Below are 26,702 nucleotides of genomic sequence, written 5' to 3'. Positions count from 1 at the left end.
GTAGAGTAGGTCAGGGCGTGACTGGGGGGGTTTATCTAGTTTCTTTTTTCTATGTTGTGTTCTAGTTCCTTTTTTCTATGTGGGGTTTTTGTTTGATTCCCAATTAGAGGCAGCTTGTCATCGTTGTCTCTAATTGGGGATCATATTTAAGTAGTTGTTTTTCCCCACCGGTGTGTGTGGGAGATTATTTTGAATTAGTGCATGGTGCACGGCTGTCGTCACGGTTTGTTTATAGTTTGTTTGGCTAAGTTTCACAATATAATAAAGCTGTGGAACGATGCGCACGCCGCGCCTTGGTCCGTTCCTACACACATGCGTGACATAGGATTTGTGGAAAAGCTGAAAGCTGATCCTAGAGCTCTGTCTATGAGTAACATTTGAATGCATTGCGTGAGAAGGAACTAAAGTAAATTAAATCTTATTTTGATCACTCTGTTGTTGCAGGACATGAAAACTTGCAGTTTATTCAAGGTTTAAACAGATTCTTAAGTTGGTAATTTCTGATTTGATTTCCCCTAACTAAAAATATACCAAAATATCCATTAATTATAATCCGCACAATAAATCAGATTTCCTGTTGCTGCAAGATTATTTTCCTGCTGTGAGAAACTGATACAATTAATATCTGGAGACTTATTTAAATATAAATGTTTTGTATTCAAGAAACATAACTCTTGACACAAACTACAAATCTATTCAATAAAATTAGAAAACAATCACACTGTCTGTTTTGTCAAAATGAATTGTCATCTCTGACTCTCACTCTCTTTTGACATATGACTCATTCATTCATTCATTCATCTATTTTAAAGAATAAATCATGTCTTAATCTTAGCATTGGCATTTCTCTCTCCTGTGTTTTACATACTTCCAGCTGTCTCACACGGCTCATGCCAAGCCTAGCTCTTTTTAGTGTTAGTGAATGTTTATTAAGAAGTGTCTGGTCTGAAACACCAAAAGAAAAACAGGACGGGAGGTCAGTGACAGAAAGCCACCTCATGAGTACACTACTCACCATGCATGGCCATAAGGCTAATCCATAATCAATAACATGCTATCATGTGTTTGTCTTATGTCATCTCCCGCCTCACATCCCGTGTGACACATGACTTTGCTGTGTGTCATCCTCATATTCAGTCCAAAGTTGGAGACTTTATCCTTTTATGACGCTTATATCTTCTTGTCTAGCTACATGAAGACAGAGATATAGAGGGAACAGGGACAGGCGGACGTAGGGAGTTAAACTTTAAAAGGTCTAGAGAGAAAGACAAAAGGAGAGAGAGCGGGAGAGAGAGAGGGTGATACAGGGTGACTGAATGAGCATATTCATTGTCACACGATAACATAGCAGTCTTCACTGACAACAGTAGAGCGCGCAAACCACTAGCCTAAACATGTCGGACCTGACCTACGGAGAGCAGACTAACAGGAATAATCTGACGGATCACAACATGAGCGGAGATGAACTTGTTTTCTTTGTAAATGGAAAAAAGGTAAGATTCACAACTTTTCTTTCAAGTCAACTTGATCAATAGTTGGTCAGTAAGCCACTTATAATGGTAGGTGGGCTGGTAGGGTAACACTTTACTGAGACTATGCTTAATAAAGATCTATACATTTGATAATTGTGCATTTGAAATATAATGGCTAAAGATGTTTAACACTACGGGAAATGTTTATTATCTTACTTCTTCATTCTCAGTAACTTTACTCAAATTTATCGCCATAAGAACAAATTACCTAATCATACTGTGTATATGGTTATGTGGGGAAATACAGTACCAGACAAAAGTCTGGACACACCTACTCATTCAAGGGTTTTTCCTTTATTTTTGACTATTTTCTACATTGTAGAATAATAGTGAAGATATCAACACAATGAAAAAAAACACATATGGAATCAAGTCGTAACCCCAAAAAATGTTAAACAAATCAAAATATATTTTACATTTTAGATTCTTCAAAGTAGCCACCCTTTGCCTTGATGACAGCTTTGCACACTCTTGGCATTCTCTCAACCAGCTTCAACTGGAATGCTTTTCCAAACAGTCTTGAAGGAGTTCCCACATATGCTGAGCACTTGTTGGCTGCTTTTCCTTCACTCTGCAGTCCAACTCATCCTAAACCATCTCATTTGGGTTGAGGTTGGGTATTTGTGGAGGCCAGGTCATCTGATGCAGCACTCCATCACTCTCCTTCTTGGTCAAATAGCCCTTACACAGCCAGCCTAAGCGCAAACCAGATGGAATGGCGTATCGCTGCAGAATGCTGTGGTATCCATGCTGGTTAAGTGTGCCTTGAATTCTAAATATATCACAGACAGTGTCACCATCAAAACACCCACACACCGTCACACCTCTTCCTCCTCCATGCTTCATGGTGGTAATCACATTTGCAAAGATCATCCATTCACCTCCACACCTTCACACCTCCTCCTCCATGCTTCACGGTGGGAACTACACATGCGGAGATCATCCGTTCACCTACTCTGCGTCTCACAAAGAACCGTCGGGTGGAACCAAAAATCTCTAAAGTGGACTCATCAGACCAAGGGACAGATTTCCACCGTTCTAATGTCCATTGCTTGTGTTTCTTGCCCCAAGCAAGTCTCTTCTTATTATTGGTGTCCTTTATTAATGGTTTCTTTGCAGCAATTTGACCATGAAGGGCTGATTCACGCAGTCTCCTCTGAACAGTTCATTTTGAGATGTGTCTGTTACTTGAACTCTGTGAAGCATTTATTTGAGCTGCAATTTCTGAGTCTGGTAACACGACTTAATTTATCCTCTGCAGCAGAGTAACTCTGGGTCTTCCTTTCCTGTGGTGGTCCACATGGGAGCCAGTTTCATCATAGCGCTTGATGGTTTATACGACTGCACTTGAAGACATTTTCTTGAAATTTCCCGGAATGACTGATCTTCATGTCTTAAAGTAATGATGGACTGTCATTTCCTTTTGCTTATTTGAGCTGTTCTTGATATAATATGGATTTGGTCTTTTACAAAATATGCCACCCCTACCTTGTCAAAACACAACTGATTGGCTAAAACGCATTAAGAAATTTCACAAATGAACTTTTAACAAGGGAAACCAGTTAATTGAAGCTGGTTGAGAGAATGCCAAGAGTGAGCAAAGCTGTCATCAAGGCAAAGGGTGGCTACTTCGAAGAATGTAAAATAGAAAATATATTTTGATTTTTTTAACACTTTTTTTGGTTGCTACATGATTCTATATGTGTTATTTCATAGTTTGGATGTCTTCACTATTATTCTACAATGTAGAAAATAGTAAACACCAAAGACAAATCATTGAATGAGTAGGTGTGTCCAAACTGTTGACAGGTACTGAATATTTCATATATGTGTACATGTATATCATGATATACATACTATACATGTTATCTCTCCAGATAACAGAGAAGCATGCTGATCCAGAGATGACACTGCTGACATACCTCAGGAGAAAGTGTATCCTGAAATACCACTCACACACAGCCCTGGGAAGTAGAGGTGTTGAGGGTGCTGATTTAATACCATAGCCACAGGAAGTAGAGGTGTTGAGGGTGCTGATTTAATACCATAGCCACAGGAAGTAGAGGTGTTGAGGGTGCTGATTTAACACCATAGCCACAGGAAGTAGGGGTGTTGAGGGTGCTGATTTAATACCATAGCCACAGGAAGTAGGGGTGTTGAGGGAGTTAATTTAATACCATAGCCACAGGAATTAGAGGGGTTGAGGGTGCTGATTTAATACCATATCCGCAGGAAGTAGAGGTGTTGAGGGTGCTGATTTAATACCATAGCCACAGGAAGTAGGGGTGTTGAGGGTGCTGATTTAATACCATAGCCACAGGAAGTAAAGGTGTTGAGGGTGCTGATTTAATACCATAGCCACAGGAAGTAAAGGTGTTGAGGGTGTTGATTTAATACCATAGACACAGGAATTAGAGGGGTTGAGGGTGCTGAATTAATACCATGGTCCCGGGAAGTAGAGGTGTTGAGGGTGCTGCAGCACCCCTTGAAAAATCTAAATAGAAAAAACATATAATTACATTTTTCCTTCAGTAAAGTAGTACACTAGGCCTTTACTTGTCCTGTATTAATTAATCTAACAGACACATATAGTCTGTAGTGCTGGGTCTCTACTAGTCCTGTATTAACAGACCCATATATTCTGTTTGCGGGCAAAAAATAAATAAAAAATAGAAGAAAAAAAATAAATAATAATAATATATACACTGCTCAAAAAAATAAAGGGAACACTTAAACAACACAATGTAACTCCAAGTCAATCACACTTCTGTGAAATCAAACTGTCCACTTAGGAAGCAACACTGATTGACAATAAATTTCACATGCTGTTTGTTGTGCAAATGGAATAGACAACATGTGGAAATTATAGGCAATTAGCAAGACACCCCCAATAAAGGAGTGGTTCTGCAGGTGGGGACCACAGACCACTTCTCAGTTCCTATGCTTCCTGGCTGATGTTTGGGTCACATTTGAATGCTGGCGGTGCTTTCACTCTAGTGGTAGCATGAGACGGAGTCTACAACCCACACAAGTGGCTCAGGTAGTGCAGCTCATCCAGGATGGCACATCAAATGCGGGCTGTGGCAAGAAGGTTTGCTGTGTCTGTCAGCGTAGTGTCCAGAGCATGGAGGCGCTACCAGGAGACAAGCCAGTACATCAGGAGATGTGGAGGAGGCCGTAGGAGGGCAACAACCCAGCAGCAGGACCGCTACCTCCGCCTTTGTCCAAGGAGGAGCAGGAGAAGCACTGCCAGAGCCCTGCAAAATGACCTCCAGCAGGCCACAAATGTGCATGTGTCTGCTCAAACGGTCAGAAACAGACTCCATGAGGGTGGTATGAGGGCCCGACGTCCACAGGTGGGGGTTGTGCTTACAGCCCAACACCGTGCAGGACGTTTGGCATTTGCCAGAGAACACCAAGATTGGCAAATTCGCCACTGGCGCCCTGTGCTCTTCACAGATGAAAGCAGGTTCACACTGAGCACGTGACAGACGTGACAGAGTCTGGAGACGCCGTGGAGAACGTTCTGCTGCCTGCAACATCCTCCAGCATGACCGGTTTGGCGGTGGGTCAGTCATGGTGTGGGGTGGCATTTCTTTGGGGGGCCGCGCAGCCCTCCATGTGCTCGCCAGAGGTAGCCTCTCGGTGCCATTAGGTACCGAGATGAGATCCTCAGACCCCTTGTGAGACCATATGCTGGTGCGGTTGGCCCTGGGTTCCTCCTAATGCAAGACAATGCTAGACCTCATGTGGCTGGAGTGTGTCAGCAGTTCCTGCAAGAGGAAGGCATTGATGCTATGGACTGGCCCGCTTGTTCCCCAGACCTGAATCCAATTGAGCACATCTGGGACATCATGTCTCGCTCCATCCACCAACGCCACGTTGCACCACAGACTGTCCAGGAGTTGGCGGATGCTTTAGTCCAGGTCTGTGAGGAGATCCCTCAGGAGACCATCCGCCACCTCATCAGGAGCATGCCCAGGCGTTGTAGGGAGGTCATACAGGCACGTGGAGGCAACACACACTACTGAGCCTCATTTTGACTTGTTTTAAGGACATTACATCAAAGTTGGATCAGCCTGTAGTGTGGTTTTCCACTTTAATTTTGAGTGGGACTCCAATTCCAGACCTCCATGGGTTGGTAAATTGGATTTCCATTGATTATTTTTGTGTGATTTTGTTGTCAGCACATTCAACTATGTAAAGAAAAAAGTATTTAATAAGATTATTTCTTTCATTCAGATCTAGGATGTGTTGTTTAAGTGTTCCCTTTATTTTTTTGAGCAGTATATATATATATATATATAGTTTTATATATATATAAATCTTCCCTCTGCTATTCACACACACACACCTGATAAAAGTACATGTATGTCATTTGTTCACTTAAAATATTGAGGGGGAAAATGCCCCATTGTGCCATGCCTGCTCTGAATGTTCTGTGCTTTCAGTTGTTTGTCTTGTAGGAACTTTCACTCTCTCTGGGGTTTTATGGAGGCAGAACTTTGGACAGTTGGCTATTTGTTCTGAATAGACAGTAGACAGTATAGACAATATTTCACAACGTTCAACGGAGCAGGACGAAAATAGTGAGATATTATGTTTCTAGCTGGTCTACAGAGAGATATGACCTTTCTAGCTGGTCTACAGTGACATATGACCTTTCTAGCTGGTCTACAGAGAGATATGACCTTTCTAGCTGGTCTACAGTGACATATGACCTTTCTAGCTGGTCTACAGAGAGATATGACCTTTCTAGCTGGTCTACAGAGAGATATGACCTTTCTAGCTGGTCTACAGAGAGATATGACATTTCTAGCTGGTCTACAGAGAGATTTGACCTTTCTAGCTGGTCTACAGTGAGATATGACCTTTCTAGCTGGTCTACAGAGAGATATGACCTTTCTAGCTGGTCTACAGAGAGATATGACCTTTCTAGCTGGTCTACAGTGAGATATGACCTTTCTAGCTGGTCTACAGAGAGATATGACCTTTCTAGCTGGTCTACAGAGAGATATGACCTTTCTAGCTGGTCTACAGAGGTATGACCTTTCTAGCTGGTCTACAGAGAGATATGACCTTTCTAGCTGGTCTACAGAGAGATATGACCTTTCTAGCTGGTCTACAGAGAGATTTGACCTTTCTAGCTGGTCTACAGTGAGATATGACCTTTCTAGCTGGTCCACAGAGAGACATGACCTTTCTAGCTGGTCTACAGAGAGATATGACCTTTCTAGCTGGTCTGCAGGGCTGGTCTGCACGGCTAGAGAAAGAATGGTTTTGGAGAGAAGCCAGAGGATTGGTTGTTCCAAAGGTTTAAACATTCATAAGTTAATGAATAACATAGACTGTTATGACACTGTCCTTTCTGTATAAACAGAGCTAAAATGACTTTTCCATTACTAATGCACATTTTGTGATAACATGCACCAAATTTAGCAGAGAGGTAGATTAATATACTGAAAAGTTTTAAATATCGGTCCATCACAGTTCTGGCCCCTGGGGGGACGTATCAACCGTCTTATAAAGTAAAGGTTGAATAATATAATTAAACAAATAAACACGTCCAGGAAAGAGCAGCTTGGCTGATGCAGGTGTAATCAGCACACAACTGACAGGAACAACTCCTGTGTCAAGTCGTTATTTCCAGTACAACTCCTGGGTCAAGTTAATGTTTCCAGTACGACTCCTGTGTCAAGTTAAGCTTCCAGTATGACTCTTGGCTCAAGTCATTCCTTCCAGTACAACTCCTGGGTCAAGTTAAAGCTTCCAGTATGACTCTTGGCTCAAGTCATTCCTTCCAGTACGACTCCTGGGTCAAGTTAAAGCTTCCAGTATGACTCTTGGCTCAAGTCATTCCTTCCAGTACGACTCCTGGGTCAAGTTAAGCTTCCCGTATGACTCCTGGGTCAAGTTATTCCTTCCGGTACGATTCCTGGGTCAAGTTAAAACCTCCAGTAATAGTCGCAGTGGTAATTCAAGCTAAGATTGAATTTTTCCTGTATTGATTTGAGGGGATGTGTCAATTTTATCTCTGTTTCCCTTCCGACTGTCTCTCTCTCTCTTTTCATCTCTTTTCATCTCTTTCTCCCCTCTTGTCCCTCTCTCCCTCACACACTCTACCTCTCTCCCCTATCCCCCCCCCCCCCATCCAGTTGTTCCTTGACTGTGTGTACCAGTGGGTTTGACAGGTACTAAGCTAGGCTGTGCAGAGGGAGGATGTGGAGCCTGTACTGTGATGCTCTCCAAATATCAGCCCCACCTCAGAAGAGTGCTGTATCCTTAACTCAAATAGCAATAGCAATCTGTGTGTGGTGTGTGTTTGTGTGAGAGCGAGAGAGAGAGTGTGTGTGTGTGTGTGTGTGTGTGTGTGTGTGTGTGTGTGTGTGTGTGTGTACTTGAGTGTCATGTGTGTGTGTGTGTGTGTGTGTGTGTGTGTGTGTGTGTGTGTGTGTGTGTGTGTGTGTGTGTGTGGTGTGTGTGTGTGTGTGTGTGTGTGTTAGTGTGTGTGTGTGTGTACTTGAGTGTCGTGTGTGTGTGTGTGTGAGAGAGAGAGAGTGTGTTTAACTTAACCCTCCAGTCACCACTCGGTGAATGGGTGTCTGGCCCCTCTGTGTTCTCTCCATCACTGTGCTGTCACGACGGTGGAAGGGATCGGCAGCGTGGCAGGGAAACTACACCCTGTGCAGGTAAGAACAGTGTCTTAGACCGCGTGGAGGTACGCTCACATATACACACCGCAGCCAAAACTCTGTCCCGCCTCTGTCTCTCCACCCTTCCCCCTCATTCTCTTCCTCTCTCTCCCCCTTCCCCCTCCTTCTCTTCCTCCCTCTCTCCCCTTCCCCCTCATTCTCTTCCTCTCTCTCCCCCCTTCCCCCTCCTTCTCTTCCTCTCTCTCTCCCCCCTTCCCCCCTCCTTCTCTTCCTCTCTCTCTCCCCCTTCCCCCCTCCTTCTCTTCCTCTCTCTCCTCTCTCTCCTCCTCTCTCTCCTTCCCTCTCTCTCTCTCTCTCTCTCTCTCTCTCTCTCTCTCTCTCTCTCTCACTCTCTCACCCCCTCTCTCTCTCCCCCCTTCCCCCCTCCTCTTCCTCTCTCTCCTCTCTCTCCCCTCTCTCTCTCCTTCCCTCTCTCTCTCTCTCTCTCTCGCTTCTCTCCCCTCCCGCCTAACTGTCTCTCTCTCTCCCCTTTCTTTGTCATTCTCAAATCAATCCAATTCAATGTAAGGGCTTTATTGGCATGGGAAACATATGTTAACATTGCCAAAGCAAGTTAATTAAGTAGATAATAAACACAAGTAAAATAGACAATACAAATTAACATTAAACATTACACTCACATAAGTTCCAAAAGAATAAAGACATTTCAAATCTCATATTATGTGCAAATAGTTTAAGAGAAAATAAATGAACGTAAATAATGGTTGTATTTACAACGGTGTTTGTTCTTCACTGGTTGCCCTTTTCTTGTGGCAACAGGTCACACATCTTTCTGCTGTGATGACACACTGTGGTATTTCACCCAATAGATATGGGAATTTATCAAAATTGGATTTGTTTTCTAATTCTTTGTGGATCTGTGTGACTTGAGGGAAATATGTGTCTCTAATATGGTCATACATTTGGCAGGAGGTTAAGAAGTGCAGCTCAGTTTCCACCTAATTTTGTGGGCAGTGTTGCACATAGCCTGTCTTCTTTTGAGAGCCAAGTCTTCCTTCGGCAGCCTTTCTCAATAGCAATGCTATGCTCACTGAGTCTGTACATAGTCAAAGCCTTCCATAACTTCTCTCTCTCTCTCTCTCTCTCTCTCTCTCTCTCTCTCTCTCTCTCTCTCTCTCTCTCTCTCTCTCTCTCTCTCTCTCTCTCTCTCTCTCTCTCTCTCTCTCTCTCTCTCTCTCTCTCTCTCTCTCTCTCTGTGTAGGAGCGTATCGCTAAGTCTCATGGTTCTCAGTGTGGGTTCTGTACCCCAGGTATCGTCATGTCTATGTATTCTCTGCTCAGGAACAACCCTACACCACGCATGGCCGACATAGAGGAGGCCTTCCAAGGTATATTGGATGTCAAACTAGTAGGGTTGCAACATTTAGGTTGCAAAACCAATCACAATTTCTCGTAAATCCAGGACTTTTTGGAAAAGTTATGAGAATTTTGCAGCCCTACAAACTAGTGTCTTCCTGGCAAAAAAAACCTCACCAATGTATATTTAGACATTTCGACCCATTTGAACCACACATCAACGACAGGTTTGAGCCAGGTAATGTTGTACTGTTGTTGTCCCCACAGGGAACCTGTGTCGCTGTACTGGTTACAGACCAATTCTGGAGGGGTACAAGACATTCACCAAAGTAAGACCACACAAACACACCCTGATCGTCATGCAGCATCCCGAGGATGAGTAAGAAGCATCGTCTTCCTCCTGCTTTCACTTCCATCATTTCTTCTCCAATCTGTGGTGTGTGTGTGTGTGTGTGTGTGTGTGTGTGTGTGTGTGTGTGTGTGTGTGTGTGTGTGTCCATCTGCGTGCCACAGGAGAGGACGTGTTGTGGTGGCAAGGGGAAGGAAAACGGCTGCTGCATGACCGACGGTGACAAGACTAAAGGGTACACTGACGATCATGTCACCGTAAGTATACTCATTCAATAGCCAGTGTGCAGAGCCATGGTTGACTGGTAACATTGCTGGCATAAATCACATGTACAAATCTCCCCACTGGAGACCTGAGGTCAATCCCTGCATCCGTCTTCTCTACTGATTCATGTGATTTCTATGCTTTCTCAATGAAGTGTCATAATACCCCCCCCCCCCCAAAAAAAGATATAGATTTAAAAACGTAGAGTAACTATCAATACAATAGTCATCAATATAACAGGATTTATCAAACAATCTGGAAGTCTACTATTTATTAATATGACCATTGACAACGTCAACTACTGCAGTGAACTCGACTGTTTGATTCAAAAAGAAAGAGAGCGGGACAGACACATTCTATTTTTTTTTTTTTTTACTGTTCTTCAACAACATTGTACAACTGGCAGAAACAGGCTGAATTGCGAGTATAATTTAAATCAACCAAATACTATTCCAAAACACAGTAAACTAAATATATACAGTAGGTCAAAGCAATGAATGAAATTGATGGAAGTAACTAGTAGTAACGTTCATCATCTTCTGTTGCTCTGTTGGTTTGACCGGAGATGTTGGTCTGTTGGTTTGACCGGAGCTGTTGGTCTGTTGGTTTGACCGGAGCTGTTGGTCTGTTGGCTTGACCGGAGCTGTTGGTCTGTCGGCTTGACCGGAGCTGTTGGTCTGTTGGTTTGACCGGAGCTGTTGGTCTGTTGGTTTGACCGGAGCTGTTGGTCTGTTGGTTTGACCGGAGCTGTTGGTCTGTCGGCTTGACCGGAGCTGTTGGTCTGTTGGTTTGACCGGAGCTGTTGGTCTGTTGGCTTGACCGGAGCTGTTGGTCTGTCGGCTTGACCGGAGCTGTTGGTCTGTTGGTTTGACCGGAGCTGTTGGTCTGTTGGTTTGACCGGAGCTGTTGGTCTGTTGGTTTGACCGGAGCTGTTGGTCTGTCGGCTTGACCGGAGCTGTTGGTCTGTCGGTTTGACCGGAGCTGTTGGTCTGTTGGTTTGACCGGAGCTGTTGGTCTGTCGGTTTGACCGGAGCTGTTGGTCTGTTGGTTTGACCGGAGCTGTTGGTCTGTCGGCTTGACCGGAGCTGTTGGTCTGTTGGTTTGACCGGAGCTGTTGGTCTGTCGGCTTGACCGGAGCTGTTGGTCTGTTGGTTTGACCGGAGCTGTTGGTCTGTTGGTTTGACCGGAGCTGTTGGTCTGTTGGTCTTCACGAGGGCAACTCACCGTCTCTGAGGAAGCTGCTTCTAGGTACATATCTAGTCCTCTATGGCTGAAAGCGTAGCACCCACCTGGATGATGCCTTGGTAGCTGCATCGCCAAAGCACGCCACACTTCACATACACGTCTCTAGGCAACTATGAGCCTGAACAGTCATCCCATCTCCACACACAGTCCTTGTCCTTCCAGGAACTGGCAGGTGAAACAAAAAAGCCAGTTCTATGTCCAGTTGAAATTTGAATAAATACATTAGCCAGCTGGATAGCCAAGCCCAACAAGGAGTTATACCATCACAGTCCTGCATTTAAAACTCAGAGATATACTTTTTTTTTTTTACATAAAAGCCTTTACAAAACAAGTTTAACTCATATAGCTGAAGTTATTCATGTAAAAGTTGAGAAACTCAGATATGTTTTAAGTGACAAAGAACTGTGTTCTAACACATTAAGAACAGTATTATGACAGAACCGAGAAGAAATGGATTATCCGTGCCTGTATCACAACCACAAGGCATGATGGGTAGACCTCGTGAGTCAGACACACACTTGTACATGAAGGTTCTAATGTCTGTTGGATGACTGGAGAAATGTTCCACAGTTATTTTCCAATCCCACCCGTGCTGTCACACAGGTGACATGCAGTCACGACTTTAGCGCTATATTATAAAAAAATACAAATTTTAACTTCAAATAAAATGTTTGAATTATAAATAAAAGAGGAAACATAAATGAACGAAAAAAATAAAAATAAATACAACTCTTAAACAGTTCATAATATACATGTAACTGTTAAATAATAATAATATGCATATAACTAGCTAATAATGTACATATAACTAGTTAATAATGTACCTATAACTAGGTAATAATGTAGATATAACTGGTTAATAATGTACCTATAACTAGGTAATAATGTACATATAACTAGGTAATAATGTACATATAACTGGTTAATAATGTACATATAACTGGTTAATAATGTACCTATAACTAGGTAATAATGTACATATAACTAGGTAATAATGTACATATAACTGGTTAATAATGTACATAACTAGTTAATAATGTACATATAACTGGTTAATAATGTACATATAACTGGTTAATAATGTACATATAACTGGTTAATAATGTACATAACTAGTTAATCATGTACATATAACTGGTTAATAATGTACATATAACTGGTTAATAATGTACATATAACTAGTTAATAATGTACATATAACTGGTTAATAATGTACATATAACTAGTTAATAATGTACATATAGCTAGTTAATAATGTACATATAACGGGTTAATAATGTACATATAACTGGTTAATAATGTATAATAACTGGGTAGGTAATAATGTACATATAACTAGTTAATAATGTACATATAACTGGTTAATAATGTACATATAACTGGTTAATAATGTACATATAACTAGTTAATAATGTACATATAACTGGTTAATAATGTACATATAACTAGTTAATAATGTACATATAACTGGTTAATAATGTACATATAACTAGTTCATAATGTTTCAATGGCGTGTCTCATTGATCTCAGAGGACCTCAGTGTTTCCTGCTCCTCTCTACAACCCAGCTGACTTCCTCCCTCTGGACCCCACTCAGGAGATCATCTTCCCACCGGAGCTGATGGTAGATACACTAACACACATCAGCACACACGGGGGCTTAACACAAACACATACCCTTACCCCTCTCTCTCTGTTAATCTCTTTCACTGTCTCTCTGTTCATCACTCTCTCCCTCTTTTTCTCCGTATCTCTCTCTCTCTCTCTCTCGCTCTCCCCCTCCCTCTGTTTCTCTGTCTCTCAATTCAATTTAAGGGGATTTATTAGCATGGGAAATGTATGTTTACATTGCCAAAGCAAGTGGAATAGATAAACAAGGTAAACATGAAAGAATATAGACATTTCAAATGTTATATTACACACAACTGGTTAATATTACACACATAACTGGTTAATATTACACACATAACTGGTTAATATTACACACATAACTGGTTAATAATACACACATAACTGGTTAATAATACACACATATTATTAGTGTTGTAACAATGTGCAAGTAGTTTAAGTATGAATGGGAAAATAAATATATAAAAATAGGTTTTATTTGTACAATGTTGTTTGTGCTCCACTGGTTTCCCTTAATTCATGGCAACAGGCCACACATCTTGCTGCTGTGATTGCACACTGCAGTATTTCACATAACAGATATGGTAGTTTATCAATGTTTGATTTGTTTTTGTGGGTCTGCGTGATCTGAGGGAAATATGTGTCTATAATGTGGTCATACATTTGGCATAAGGTTAGGAATTGTAGCTCTGTTTCCATCTCATTTTGTGGGCCATGTGCATATAGCCTTTAATCTCTCGAGAGCCAGGTCTGCCTACGGCACTCCTTTCTCGATAGCAAGGCTATGCTCACTGAGTCTGTACATAGTCAAGGCTTTTCTTAATTTGGGGTCAGTCAAAGTGGTCAGGTATTCTGGCACGTGTACTTTCTGTTTAGGGCCAAATAGCATTCCAATTTGCTCTGTTTTTTGGTTGATTATTTCCAGTGTGTCAAATAAATAGTTCTTTTTGTTTTCTCATAATTTTGTTGAGTGTAAATGTGTTTCCCTCCTGGGGCTGTGTGCGGTCTGTTTGTGTTTGTGACCAGAGCCCCAGAACCAGCAGGCTGAGGGGACTTTTCTCTACGTTCATCTCTCTGTAGGTCAGGGCTTTGTGGTGGAATATGTGGGCATCGCTTCCTTTTAGGTGGATGTAGAATTTAACATCTCTTTTCTGTATGTTGACAACTAGTGTGTATAGTCCTCATTCTGCTCTGTATTGTTTGGGGTTTTGCATTGTACGCAAAGTGTATTTTTGCTGAATTCTGCATGCTGAGTTGCAATTGGGTGTTTTTCCCCATTTTGTGAATTCTTGTATGGTGAGCGGACCCCAGACCTCACAACCGTAAAGGGCAATGGGTTTGATAATGGATTTAAGTATTTTTAGCCAGATCCTAATTGAGATGTTGAGTTTCATGTTCCTTTTTGATGGCATCGAAGGCCCTTCTTGCTTTATCTCTTAGATTATTCATAGCCTTGAGGAAGTTACCTGTGGTGTTGATATTTAGGTAGGTGTAATTCTTTTTGGGACAACAGTTTCTAGTCTTTTCTACTTTACCTTTTTTGGAACACTATTATTTTTGTCTTACTGAGATTCACAGTCAGGGCCCAGGTCTGACGGAATCTGTCCAGAAGATCTAGGTACTGCCTTATACCCTTCTTGTTTGGGGACAGAAGCATCAGATCATTTGCAAACAGTAGGCGTTTTATTTCAGAATCCAGTAGAGTGAGGCCGGGTGCTGCAGACTGTTCTAATGCCCTCGCCTATTCATTGATATATATGTTGAAGAGTGTGGGGCTCAAGCTGCATCCCTGTCTCACCCCACGGCACTGAGGAAAGAAATCTGTGTATTTCTTGCCAATTGTAACTGCACACTTGTTTGTGTACATACACTAACGTTCAAAGTTTGGGGTCACTTAGAAATGTCCATGTTTTTTAAACAAAAGCAAATCAAAAATTGTTCATTAAAATAACATGAAATTGATCAGAAATACAGTGTAGACGTTGTTAATTAACTTCTTTGGGATTGGTGTCCCTTCCACAGGACAGTTGAACTAACATAGGCTAATATGATTAGCATGAGGTTGTAAGTAAGAAGAACATTTCCCAGGACATAGACATATCTGATAAGGGCAGAAATCTTAAATTCTTATTAATCTAACTGCACTATCCAATTTACAGTAGCTATTACAGTGAAATAATGCAATGCTATTGTTTGAGGAGAGTGCAAAATTTTGAACATAAAAAGTTATTAATAAACAAATTAGGCACATTTGGGCAGTCTTGTTACAAAATTTAGAACAGAAATGCAATGGTTCATTGGATCAGTCTAAAACGTTGCACACACACTGCTGCCATCTAGTGGCCAAAATCTAAATTGCACCTGGGCTGGAATACAACACTATGGCCTTTCTCTTGCATTTCAAAGATGGTTAAAAAAAACTGTTTTTTTCTTTGTATTACCTTTTACCAGATCTATTGTCTTATATTCACCTACATTCCTTTCACATTTCCACAAACTTCAAAGTGTTTCCTTTCAAAAGGTACCACGAATATGCATATCCTTGCTTCAGGGCCTGAGCTACAGCCAGTTAACCTCTTGGGGCTAGGTGGGACGCTAGCGTGCCACCCGTGGTGCACTCCATCAACAGCAGGTGCATTTCAAGAGCGGCAAATTTGAATCCAAATAAATGTCAAAATTCAAATTTTTCAAAAATACAACTATGTTACACCATTTGAAAGATAAACATCTCCTTAATCTAACCAAGTTTTACGATTTCAAAAAGGTTTTACGGCGAAAGCATAAATTTAGAGTATGTTAGGACAGTACATTTACAAGAGTTGTGTGTAATGTTTTGTCAAGTCAAAGACAGGGTCACCAAAACCATAAAACCAGCTAAAATGATGCACTAACCTTTTACAATCTCCATCAGATGACACTCCTAGGACATTATGTTAGACAATGCATGCATTTTTAGTTCTATCAAGTTCATATTTATATCCAAAAACAGCGTTTTACTATGGCATTGATGTTGAGGAAATCGTTTCCCTCCAATAACCGGCAGTCAAGTCAGCGTCAGAAATTAAATAATTAAAATTAGAAAACATTGGTAAAATATTATATTGTCATTTAAAGAATTATAGATTTACATCTCTTGAACGCAATCAACTTGCCAGATTTAAAAATAACCTTACTGGGAAATCACACTTTGCAATAATCTGAGCACTGCGCCCAGAAAAATACGCGTTGCGATACAGACTAGACGTCATGTTGGGGAGATCTAAAATCGAAAATACTATGTAAATAATCCATTACCTTTGATTCTCTTCATCAGATGTCACTTCCAGGTATCACAGGTCCATAACGAATGTAGTTTTGTTCAAAAAAGCTCATCATTTATGTCCAAAAATCTCCGTCTCGTTAGCACATGATGTAAGCCAGCCGGACTTCTCGTCATGAACGAGGGGAAAAAATATATTTCCGTTCGTTCAAACATGTCAAACGTTGTATAGCATAAATCATTAGGGCCTTTTTTAACCAGAACATGAATAATATTCAAGGTGGACGAATGCATACTCTTTTATAACGTATTGGAACGAGGGTACCCAAGATGAACTCGCGCGCAAGGTGTCTAATGGGCCATCATCGTTCCATGGCTCTTGTTCGGTCAGATCTCCCTCCAGAAGACTCAAAACACTTTGTAAAGGCTGGTGACATCTAGTGGAAGCAATAGGAAGTGCCAAAATATTCCTAAACCCCTGTGTTTTTCAATGGGATAGGTTTAAAGTCAATACAACACATCAGGTATCCACTTCCTGTCAGAAAATGTCTCAGGGTTTTGCCTGCCAAATGAGTTCTGTTATACTCACAGACACCATTCAAACAGTTTTGGAAACTTTAGAGTGTTTTCTATCCATATATAATAAGTATATGCATATTCTAGTTACTGGGTAGGATTAGTAACCAGATTAAATCGGGTACATTTTTTTTATCCAGACGTGCAAATGCTGCCCCCTAGACCCAACAGGTTAAATTTGGGTATGTCTTTTTAGGCCAAAATTGAAAATGACTATGTACATAACGAACATGAGTTGACATACTAGGCAATGTTCTGCGCCATGGTGCGGATGATAACTGGGTGTCCAGCGGCAAGGGATGTGTTTGCTAGGTCAACAGCCGATCTCTCACCCCTGTGGGGTTGTAGATGTGCTCTGGAGGGCAGGTGGCAGTAGTGGGTTCCCTCTCCAGAGCCTTGGGGATGTCCACATCTACGTCACAAAACACGAGGTCAACTATACGGTAGGACTGACTGATGGGCTGGATGACATTCACAGGACCATCCACCGATGTAGAACCACAGGGCGCGGGAAAGCAGATCCTCTGACATGATGATTCTCATCTTTGACCAGGAGATGGTGAGGTTATGGAGTTGGAGCCACGGGAGGCTGAGAATGACTTTGTGTACGGGTGCAGGGATGATGAGGAAGGGAAGGCTTTCCTGGTGCTTGGGTCCAACGGTGAGGGTGAGTGGTGCTGTGACGTGTGCAATTGTGCCTGATCACAATGGTCTTATATCCAGGGCTTGGACTGGAAAAGGAGAGGAGAGCGGGTATGAAGTTAAGTTCAGGGAGGAAGCGTAGGCCTGGTCGATAAAGTTCCCCGCCGCACCGGAGTCCACTAGAGCTGTAGAGACAACACTTGAAAGCCAGCCAGACAGTGAAATGGGAACCAGAAAGGGTTTTGGCAGAAAACAATGAAAATGGAATAGTCACGACCTACCCTGGGAGACAGAAGATCACGTGGCTGCCCCTCTTCTCTAGTGGACCCATTGTTCAGAAGCACTGGACATCAAGGAAGCTGGTTCCCCTCCTGGCCACAATAGGAACAGAGTGACAGCTGTCTCCGACGACACCGGTCTGCCGCAAAGAGGTGTGTGGCCCCTACCTCCATGGGTTCAGGCTCTGTCTCAGGACAGTGGTGAGGTGGACACCAGCACTTCCGAAGAAGGTTATCTAAATGGATGGCCATCGAGATGAGCGCGTCCAAGGACATGTTGTTATCCCGACATGCCAACTCCGTCTGGACCTCCTCATGCAGTCCAATGCAGAATAGACCACGGAGAGCCGGCTCATTCCATCCACTGGAGGCTGCCACAGTCCGAAAGGTGTGGGCATACTCCTCAGAGGTCTGGGCACCCTTCTGGAGTTGGAATTGTTGCTTGCCTCCCTCTCTGCCCTCTGGAGGATGGTCGAAGACCGCCCTGGACTGAGCCATGAACCTCTCAGAGGAACCCAGCTCCTCCTCTCCTATGTCCCAGACGGCCGTAGCCCACTCCAATGCCGGTCCGGTAAACAGGGAAATTACCATGGCAACCTTGGACCTCTCGGTGGTGGGGGATCTCGTCTGACAGGCGAAAGGGAGCACTGGTGTAGGAAGCCACGGCATTTTCGATGGATTTCCGTGATACTTCTCTGGAAGGGACAGTTGGGCATCACTAACCTGGGCGGTCCACTGGGTAGGCTGGGGGACTGGCTCACTGTGACGACCCGTGGTAGGAGGCCCTCCATCAGAGGTATGGAGAACCTCGCTTGTGGTGTCGAGGTCGGTGGAGAACGTGAGGACCTCGTTCATGGTCGTACCCAGTAGAGCCAGCTAATCGTGGTGTTGGTGGAGTAGATGACCCTGTTCCTCAATCGTCTGGAAGATGGTATAATCTTCTGCTGCTTCCATAATTTCTGAGGCAGTATTATGTAACATATACACAGGGAGTCAGGAAGCAGGAGCAGAAGGTGAGTTTAATAATAATAAACATGAAGAAATTACAAAATATGAGAAGCCTACTGAACGCAACCAAAACCAATACTTCCTGATGACTGAGGCTACTAAGGGCTATATGAAGGGAGAGTAATCAGGGTGGTGTTGGAGTCCATGTGTGCTTAACGATAAGGAGTTATTGTGGGCAATGATGGTTGCCAGGTGTGCACAATGTGGGTTGCCAGGACCAGGGGTTAGTAGACCGGCAATGGAGGGGGGGAGCAGGAGCAGGCGTGACATCATATTTTAAAGAAAAATGTTGTGATTGCTGATTGGTTCATTTGTACATTTATGATTATTGGGTTTTGTTATCTGTTTTAACAAACCTTTTTTATTTTTGTACTTATGTATTGTATACCGTTTTTTTTTGTGGTGTGGTTTTTATATAAGCCCTTGGGCTTCCAACCACACCTGTGCACTGTTTATTTTATTTTATATTGTTGTTTATCACTTATTTTCTTTGGTGCAAATAAATTAAACAAAATTGGGAGTAGTGATCTTTGCTGGGGAATTGGCTTTCCGCTTGGGGTTACTCGTCTCTGGGGTTGTTTAAGAAAGAGGTCTGGGTGGGGGAGTCTTATAAAGAGAGAGCTTCTCCTGCTGCGCACCATCTTTGATTCTGTAGAGTACAGCTGAAACTTTTTGGAGTTGCCCTGTACCACTACTGTTCCAAACTTGTACAGGTTGACATTGGCTGACTCAGAGTCCTCGTTGTTTAGTATCCCAAGTTTCCCCACATTAATATAGCACTGTGCCATGTCAGGGGGTGGTCAGTGTTCAAGGTTAAGTTGCTTATGGTACATTCCCATTTTTGAAGCAGTCAGCAAAAAGTATCTCTGGATTGTACATGAGGAGCTTCTTTTTGTACTCTTTCCGTGCCTTCAAATGTTTTACATCCAAGGGGTACTGTATTGTCATGACCTCTGCACAGAGGGAAGCGATGGAGCAGGTGGCCTCAAAGGCCTCTGCATTTGGGTAGGGGAGGCGGTGAATCTCCTGTCATTGTTGGGCTCAAGTGCTTTGACACCTCTCACTTTATACCTCAGTGCTAATTGAAGTTGCAACCGGATCTGTTCTGCTCTATCACGATTGGTAGCCTTAATTTAGCATTCAGTACTTACAAATTTAAAAAGATTATTGTAATATTCTTTGGGGCTTTTAAAAGTAGCTTCAGACTAAACATTACTCACTCAGTTCCAGGTTTGATGATATTTTCAGGTTTCTGATGTGCTTATTTTGCTGGTCGTTGGTTTGCCAGGGCAATTGCTGTATAGTCCTTGGGAATAAAAACCTTGGTAGTGGGAATCCTTCCAGGTAATTTTGTCCAAAATCAGGTTGTAGGTTTGGAGATTTGATTTGTGAAGGTTATGTTGCGGAGAACAGTATCCTATATATGTCCTTGTAAAAAAATCCAAGTTTATCTCACCTGCATTCACTCTAAATCTATCTTTTTGTAAAACCATGCAAAAAAATTCAGGAGCTCATCTGCTCATGACCTCTCTCTCTTCTCTCTCTCTCTCTCTCTCTTTCTCTCACTCTCTCTCTCTTTCTTTCTCTCCAGTCCCTGTGTAAAGGCCAGTCCTCTCAACAGCTGAGGTTCAGAGGAGAGAGGGTTCTGTGGCTCCAGCCAGCTTCTCTGGATCAACTTCTAGAGCTTAAGACTCAGTACCCCAACGCCAAGATGGTGGTTGGTAACACGGAAGTCGGTGAGACAACTAACTAGTCAAAATAGTTATTTTTCTACTAATTGGTATTTAGACTAATTGGTATCAGACCAATAATTGGGAGAAAAGAAAATAGAATTGGGCTGCCAGTGTAAATGCAGCCTTACTGTTCTGAACGTTTGTAGTTAACCTCTTGGGGCTAGGTGGGACGCTAGCGTGCCACCCGTGGTGCACTCCATCAACAGCAGGTGCATTTCAAGAGCGGCAAATTTGAATCCAAATAAATGTCAAAATTCAAATTTTTCAAAAATACAACTATGTTACACCATTTGAAAGATAAACATCTCCTTAATCTAACCACGTTTTACGATTTCAAAAAGGTTTTACGGCGAAAGCATAAATTTAGAGTATGTTAGGACAGTACATTTACAAGAGTTGTGTGTAATGTTTTGTCAAGTCAAAGACAGGGTCACCAAAACCATAAAACCAGCTAAAATGATGCACTAACCTTTTACAATCTCCATCAGATGACACTCCTAGGACATTATGTTAGACAATGCATGCATTTTTAGTTCTATCAAGTTCATATTTATATCAAAAAACAGCGTTTTACTATGGCATTGATGTTGAGGAAATCGTTTCCCTCCAATAACCGGCAGTCAAGTCAGCGTCACAAATTAAATAATTAAAATTAGAAAACATTGGTAAAATATTATATTGTCATTTAAAGAATTATAGATTTACATCTTTTGAACGCAATCAACTTGCCAGATTTAAAAATAACCTTACTGGGAAATCACACTTTGCAATAATCTGAGCACTGCGCCCAGAAAAATACGCGTTGCGATACAGACTAGACGTCATGTTGGGGAGATCTAAAATCAAAAATACTATGTAAATAATCCATTACCTTTGATTCTCTTCATCAGATGTCACTTCCAGGTATCACAGGTCCATAACGAATGTAGTTTTGTTCAAAAAAGCTCATCATTTATGTCCAAAAATCTCCGTCTCGTTAGCACATGATGTAAGCCAGCCGGACTTCTCGTCATGAACGAGGGGAAAAAATATATTTCCGTTCGTTCAAACATGTCAAACGTTGTATAGCATAAATCATTAGGGCCTTTTTTAACCAGAACATGAATAATATTCAAGGTGGACGAATGCATACTCTTTTATAACGTATTGGAACGAGGGTACCCAACATGAACTAGCGCGCCAGGTGTCTAATGGGACATCAACGTTCCATGGCTCTTGTTCGGTCAGATCTCCCTCCAGAAGACTCAAAACACTTTGTAAAGGCTGGTGACATCTAGTGGAAGCAATAGGAAGTGCCAAAATATTCCTAAACCCCTGTGTTTTTCAATGGGATAGGTTTAAAGTCAATACAACACATCAGGTATCCACTTCCTGTCAGAAAATGTCTCAGGGTTTTGCCTGCCAAATGAGTTCTGTTATACTCACAGACACCATTCAAACAGTTTTGGAAACTTTAGAGTGTTTTCTATCCATATATAATAAGTATATGCATATTGTAGTTACTGGGTAGGATTAGTAACCAGATTAAATCGGGTACATTTTTTTTATCCAGACGTGCAAATGCTGCCCCCTAGACCCAACAGGTTAAGTGATCATGTTTGATTGATCTGTTGTCCCTGCTGCTGTTTGTGTCCCAGGTATTGAGATGAAGTTTAAGAACCTGTTGTATCCTGTTATTCTGGCCCCGGCGTACATCCCCGAGCTCAACGCCATACAGCACACTGACGAGGGTAAGAGGGGAGAAGGGTTTGGCTGTGAATGGCAGGGATAGGCAATTTCAACATGTATGTTTTTTGTGTTCATGGCTAATGTGTGCATACAGTATGTTGTGTGTGTGCATACAGTATGTTGTGTGTGTGTGTCAGTGACGTGGCGTGGCGGATATACACTTTCTATTGAGCCTCTCATTCACACACACACACACACACACACACACACACACACACACACACACACACACACACACACATTCATAAAGTGGATTTGTTCTACGGTGTTTATCGGTACGACACCACCACAAAGATAACCATTGTCGTGTCTTTCGGCATCATTAAAATGAAGACATGTTTATCAAATAACTCTCTGTAATTATTATTACGCGATTAAACTGATTAATCGTGTAACTGTAATTAACTAGAAGGTTGGGGCACAAAGGAAAATATTCAGATTACAAAGTTATAATTTTCCTTATATAACTCCCAGATATCATAATATCTGATCTATGAGTCTTCTGATTTAATGACTTATTTTTACCTCGCGTCAGTCTCATTCCCTGTGGCTCAGTTGGTAGAGCATGGTGTTTGCAACGCCAGCATGGTGTGTGCAACGCCAGGGATGTGGGTTCGATTCCCACGGGGGGGCCAGTACAATTTTTTTTTATTAATTCATTTTTTTTTTTAAATGCATGAAATGAAATGTATGCATTCACTACTGTAAGTCGCTCTGGATAAGAGCGTCTGCTAAATGACTAAAATGTAAATGTAAATTCCAAACGTCGTAAATTGTTGTTATCTGCACGAACCCAGCCTTCACTAAGTCATCCATACTTCAATTGTCTTAAAATAATTTATTTACTAAACTTAGTAATTCACAGAAAGCATACAAAACAGTAGGTATCGTTACAAAGAAATGGTAGAGGAATGTGCCCTAGTGGGCTAAACCGGCATGGCGGCTTGTTAACCTCTATGGGCTAGGTGGGACGCTAGCGTGCCACCCGTGGTGCACTCCATCAACAGCAGGTGCATTTCAAGAGCGGCAAATTTGAATCCAAATAAATGTCAAAATTCAAATTTTTCAAACATACAACTATTTTACACCCTTTGAAAGATAAACATCTCCTTAATCTAACCACGTTTTACGATTTCAAAAAGGTTTTACGGCGAAAGCATAAATTTAGAGTATGTTAGGACAGTACATTTACAAGAGTTGTGTGTAATGTTTTGTCAATTCAAAGACAGGGTCACCAAAACCATAAAACCAGCTAAAATGATGCACTAACCTTTTACAATCTCCATCAGATGACACTCCTAGGACATTATGTTAGACAATGCATGCATTTTTAGTTCTATCAAGTTCATATTTATATCCAAAAACAGCGTTTTACTATGGCATTGATGTTGAGGAAATCGTTTCCCTCCAATAACCGGCAGTCAAGTCAGCGTCACAAATTAAATAATTAAAATTAGAAAACATTGGTAAAATATTATATTGTCATTTAAAGAATTATAGATTTACATCTCTTGAACGCAATCAACTTGCCAGATTTAAAAATAACCTTACTGGGAAATCACACTTTGCAATAATCTGAGCACTGCGCCCAGAAAAATACGCGTTGCGATACAGACTAGACGTCATGTTGGGGAGATCTAAAATCGAAAATACTATGTAAATAATCCATTACCTTTGATTCTCTTCATCAGATGTCACTTCCAGGTATCACAGGTCCATAACGAATGTAGTTTTGTTCAAAAAAGCTCATCATTTATGTCCAAAAATCTTCGTCTTGTTAGCACATGATCTAAGCCAGCCGGACTTCTCGTCATGAACGAGGGGAAAAAATATATTTACGTTCGTTCAAACATGTCAAACGTTGTATAGCATAAATCATTAGGGCCTTTTTTAACCAGAACATGAATAATATTCAAGGTGGACGAATGCATACTCTTTTATAACGTATTGGAACGAGGGTACCCAACATGAACTCGCGCGCCAGGTGTCTAATGGGACATCATCGTTCCATGGCTCTTGTTCGGTCAGATCTCCCTCCAGAAGACTCAAAACACTTTGTAAAGGCTGGTGACATCTAGTGGAAGCAATAGGAAGTGCCAAAATATTCCTCAGCCCCTGTGTTTTTCAATGGGATAGGTTTAAAGGTAATACAACACATCAGGTATCCACTTCCTGTCAGAAAATGTCTCAGGGTTTTGCCTGCCAAATGAGTTCTGTTATACTCACAGACACCATTCAAACAGTTTTAGAAACTTTAGAGTGTTTTCCATCCATATATAATAAGTATATGCATATTCTAGTTACTGGGTAGGATTAGTAACCAGATTAAATCGGGTACATTTTTTTTATCCAGACGTGCAAATGCTGCCCCCTAGCCCTAACAGGTTAAACAAAAGTTGATAATTATAACAATTGATATGCTAATCCTTTGAACATGAACGCTCACTCATTCGGATCCAATTGCAATCAATATATATATTTACGCTCAGTGTGTCGTCGTGATCTTTGTTGGAGAGTTTGGTTCTGTTGGAGAGTTTTGTCCTGCGTTCTCTCTCTCTCTCTCTCTCGGTTAGAATGGATATTTCAAAGTGACATTCATTCATGTCGTTATAGAATGGATGTTTTGTCGGTCTTCGCGTTCAATGATACCGAATTCCTAGCTGCAGACTAGTAATTAATATCAAAGACTTGTTATTATTCTGTATCGATAGTTTAACCACGTGGTATGGTTAAAGTTCAGTAGAGGAATGCATGGTCAAACCTTGGCCCTCTCGTTATCGAGGTAAGCTGGTCTAAAGAAAGAAACCCTGGGTGGGGGTTTATATACTGAACGTAGAAAAGTCTGTCACATGACACCAGGTCCTGTCTGTGTCCCTGGGGGCGTGCCGATGACTTAGTTAAGACTTTGAACAGAAATACAATTTTCTCACATTAACATCAGTACATAGCATCTCAACATATTCCAAATAGCTTTATCCTTATTCATTCAGTTGATACAACCATTTAGATGTAAGTCCCATAGCTGAGGCTATTATATAAACATTATTATGGTAATATGGCCGTATTGTCTCTCATGAGTGTCATAAAATTGTACCAAACGGACCAGTTCGTAGCTGGATTCTTCACCGATCTTTTATACCTTCTCAAGAACATAAATGTCATTCGGTTCCCCTGTCCTGTAAGGTGGAAGAATTCCTTTGTCTCTCTATGAAACCCCTCTCTCTCCATACTGTGGCCATGAGGCAGGACATTCTCCTTCGGAATTTATGACCGCACTCACTTAGCCTGGGGTTGGAGACAGAAGGAGGGGGATGGTGCATAGAAAACCCAAAGAGGCCAACGTCATGACATAATCAAACAACCACAACCAAACAGCAGCAGGTAGACACAAATTCACAGACCCTAATAACTTGTGCCTCATGCAAGTGCCCTGCGTGAACAGGTGACTCTCAGCACAACAAACAGTGAGTATATAGCATTACACACACTATGCCTAGTAGTCAACGCCACTGAGATTTACACTGAGTGGACAAAACATTAGGAACACCTTCCTAATTTTGAGTTTGCACCCCCCTTTTTGCTTTTAGGACAGCGTCAATTTGTCGGCGCATGAACTCTACAAGGTGTCAAAAGGCGTTCCACAGGGATGCTGGCCCATGTTGAATCCAATGCTTCCCACAGTTGTGTCAAGTTGGCTGGTGGTGGACCATTCTTGACTAACCTCTTACATCTAGACGTTCTGCTAGCGGTACACCTGCTCCAGTATCCAATGATAGGCGTGGCGCGAATTACAAATTCCTCAAAAATACAAAAACTTCAATTTTTCAAACATATGACTATTTTACAGCATTTTAAAGACAAGACGCTCCTTTATCTAACCACACTGTCCGATTTCAAAAAGGCTTTACAACGAATGCAAAACATTAGATTATGTCAGCAGAGTACCCAGCCAGAAATAATCAGACACCCATTTTTCAAGCTAGCATATAATGTCACAAAAAACAAAACCACAGCTAAATGCAGCACTAACCTTTGATGATCTTCATCAGATGACACGCCTAGGACATTATGTTATACAATACATGCATGTTTTGTTCAATCAAGTTCATATTTATATCAAAAACCAGCTTTTTACATTAGCATGTGACGTTCAGAACTAGCATTCCCACCGAACACTTCCGGTGAATTTACTAAATTACTCACGATAAACGTTCACAAAAAACATAACAATTGATTTAAGAATTATAGATACAGAACTCCTTTGTGCAATCGAGGTGACCGATTTTAAAATAGCTTTTCGGTGAAAGCACATTTTGCAATATTCTGAGTAGATAGCCCAGCCATCACGGCTAGCTATTTAGACACCCACTAAGTTTAGCCCTCACCAAACTCCGATTTACTATTAGAAAAGTTTGATTACGTTTGGTGTTCTTCGTCAGAATGCACTCTCA

The 26,702-nt window shown here is 41.7% G+C and overlaps 1 protein-coding gene across 1 annotated transcript in view; it reads left to right on the top strand.

Annotated features, from left to right (window-relative positions):
* The first annotated feature begins 1,191 nt into the window (after positions 1 to 1,191).
* The window catches only part of xdh (xanthine dehydrogenase), a 63,261-nt gene continuing 37,750 nt past the window's right edge, over positions 1,192 to 26,702 (top strand). The window contains exons 1-10 of the mRNA XM_082961196.1: positions 1,192 to 1,493; positions 3,410 to 3,467; positions 7,712 to 7,808; positions 8,113 to 8,221; positions 9,447 to 9,573; positions 9,809 to 9,870; positions 10,055 to 10,147; positions 12,930 to 13,022; positions 20,382 to 20,526; positions 22,161 to 22,253. Coding sequence (XP_082817322.1) covers positions 1,395 to 1,493; positions 3,410 to 3,467; positions 7,712 to 7,808; positions 8,113 to 8,221; positions 9,447 to 9,573; positions 9,809 to 9,870; positions 10,055 to 10,147; positions 12,930 to 13,022; positions 20,382 to 20,526; positions 22,161 to 22,253 — 976 coding nt within the window. The 5' untranslated portion in view covers positions 1,192 to 1,394. The remainder of the gene's footprint in view (positions 1,494 to 3,409; positions 3,468 to 7,711; positions 7,809 to 8,112; positions 8,222 to 9,446; positions 9,574 to 9,808; positions 9,871 to 10,054; positions 10,148 to 12,929; positions 13,023 to 20,381; positions 20,527 to 22,160; positions 22,254 to 26,702) is intronic.

The sequence above is a fragment of the Salmo salar genome, chromosome 01 (genome assembly GCF_965601325.2).
Source record: "Salmo salar chromosome 01, fSalSal1, whole genome shotgun sequence".
In the NCBI taxonomy this organism is placed as follows: Eukaryota; Metazoa; Chordata; class Actinopteri; order Salmoniformes; family Salmonidae; genus Salmo; species Salmo salar.
Note: the sequence above shows the minus strand (reverse complement) of the source record. Positions and strands in the feature narration are given on the sequence as shown.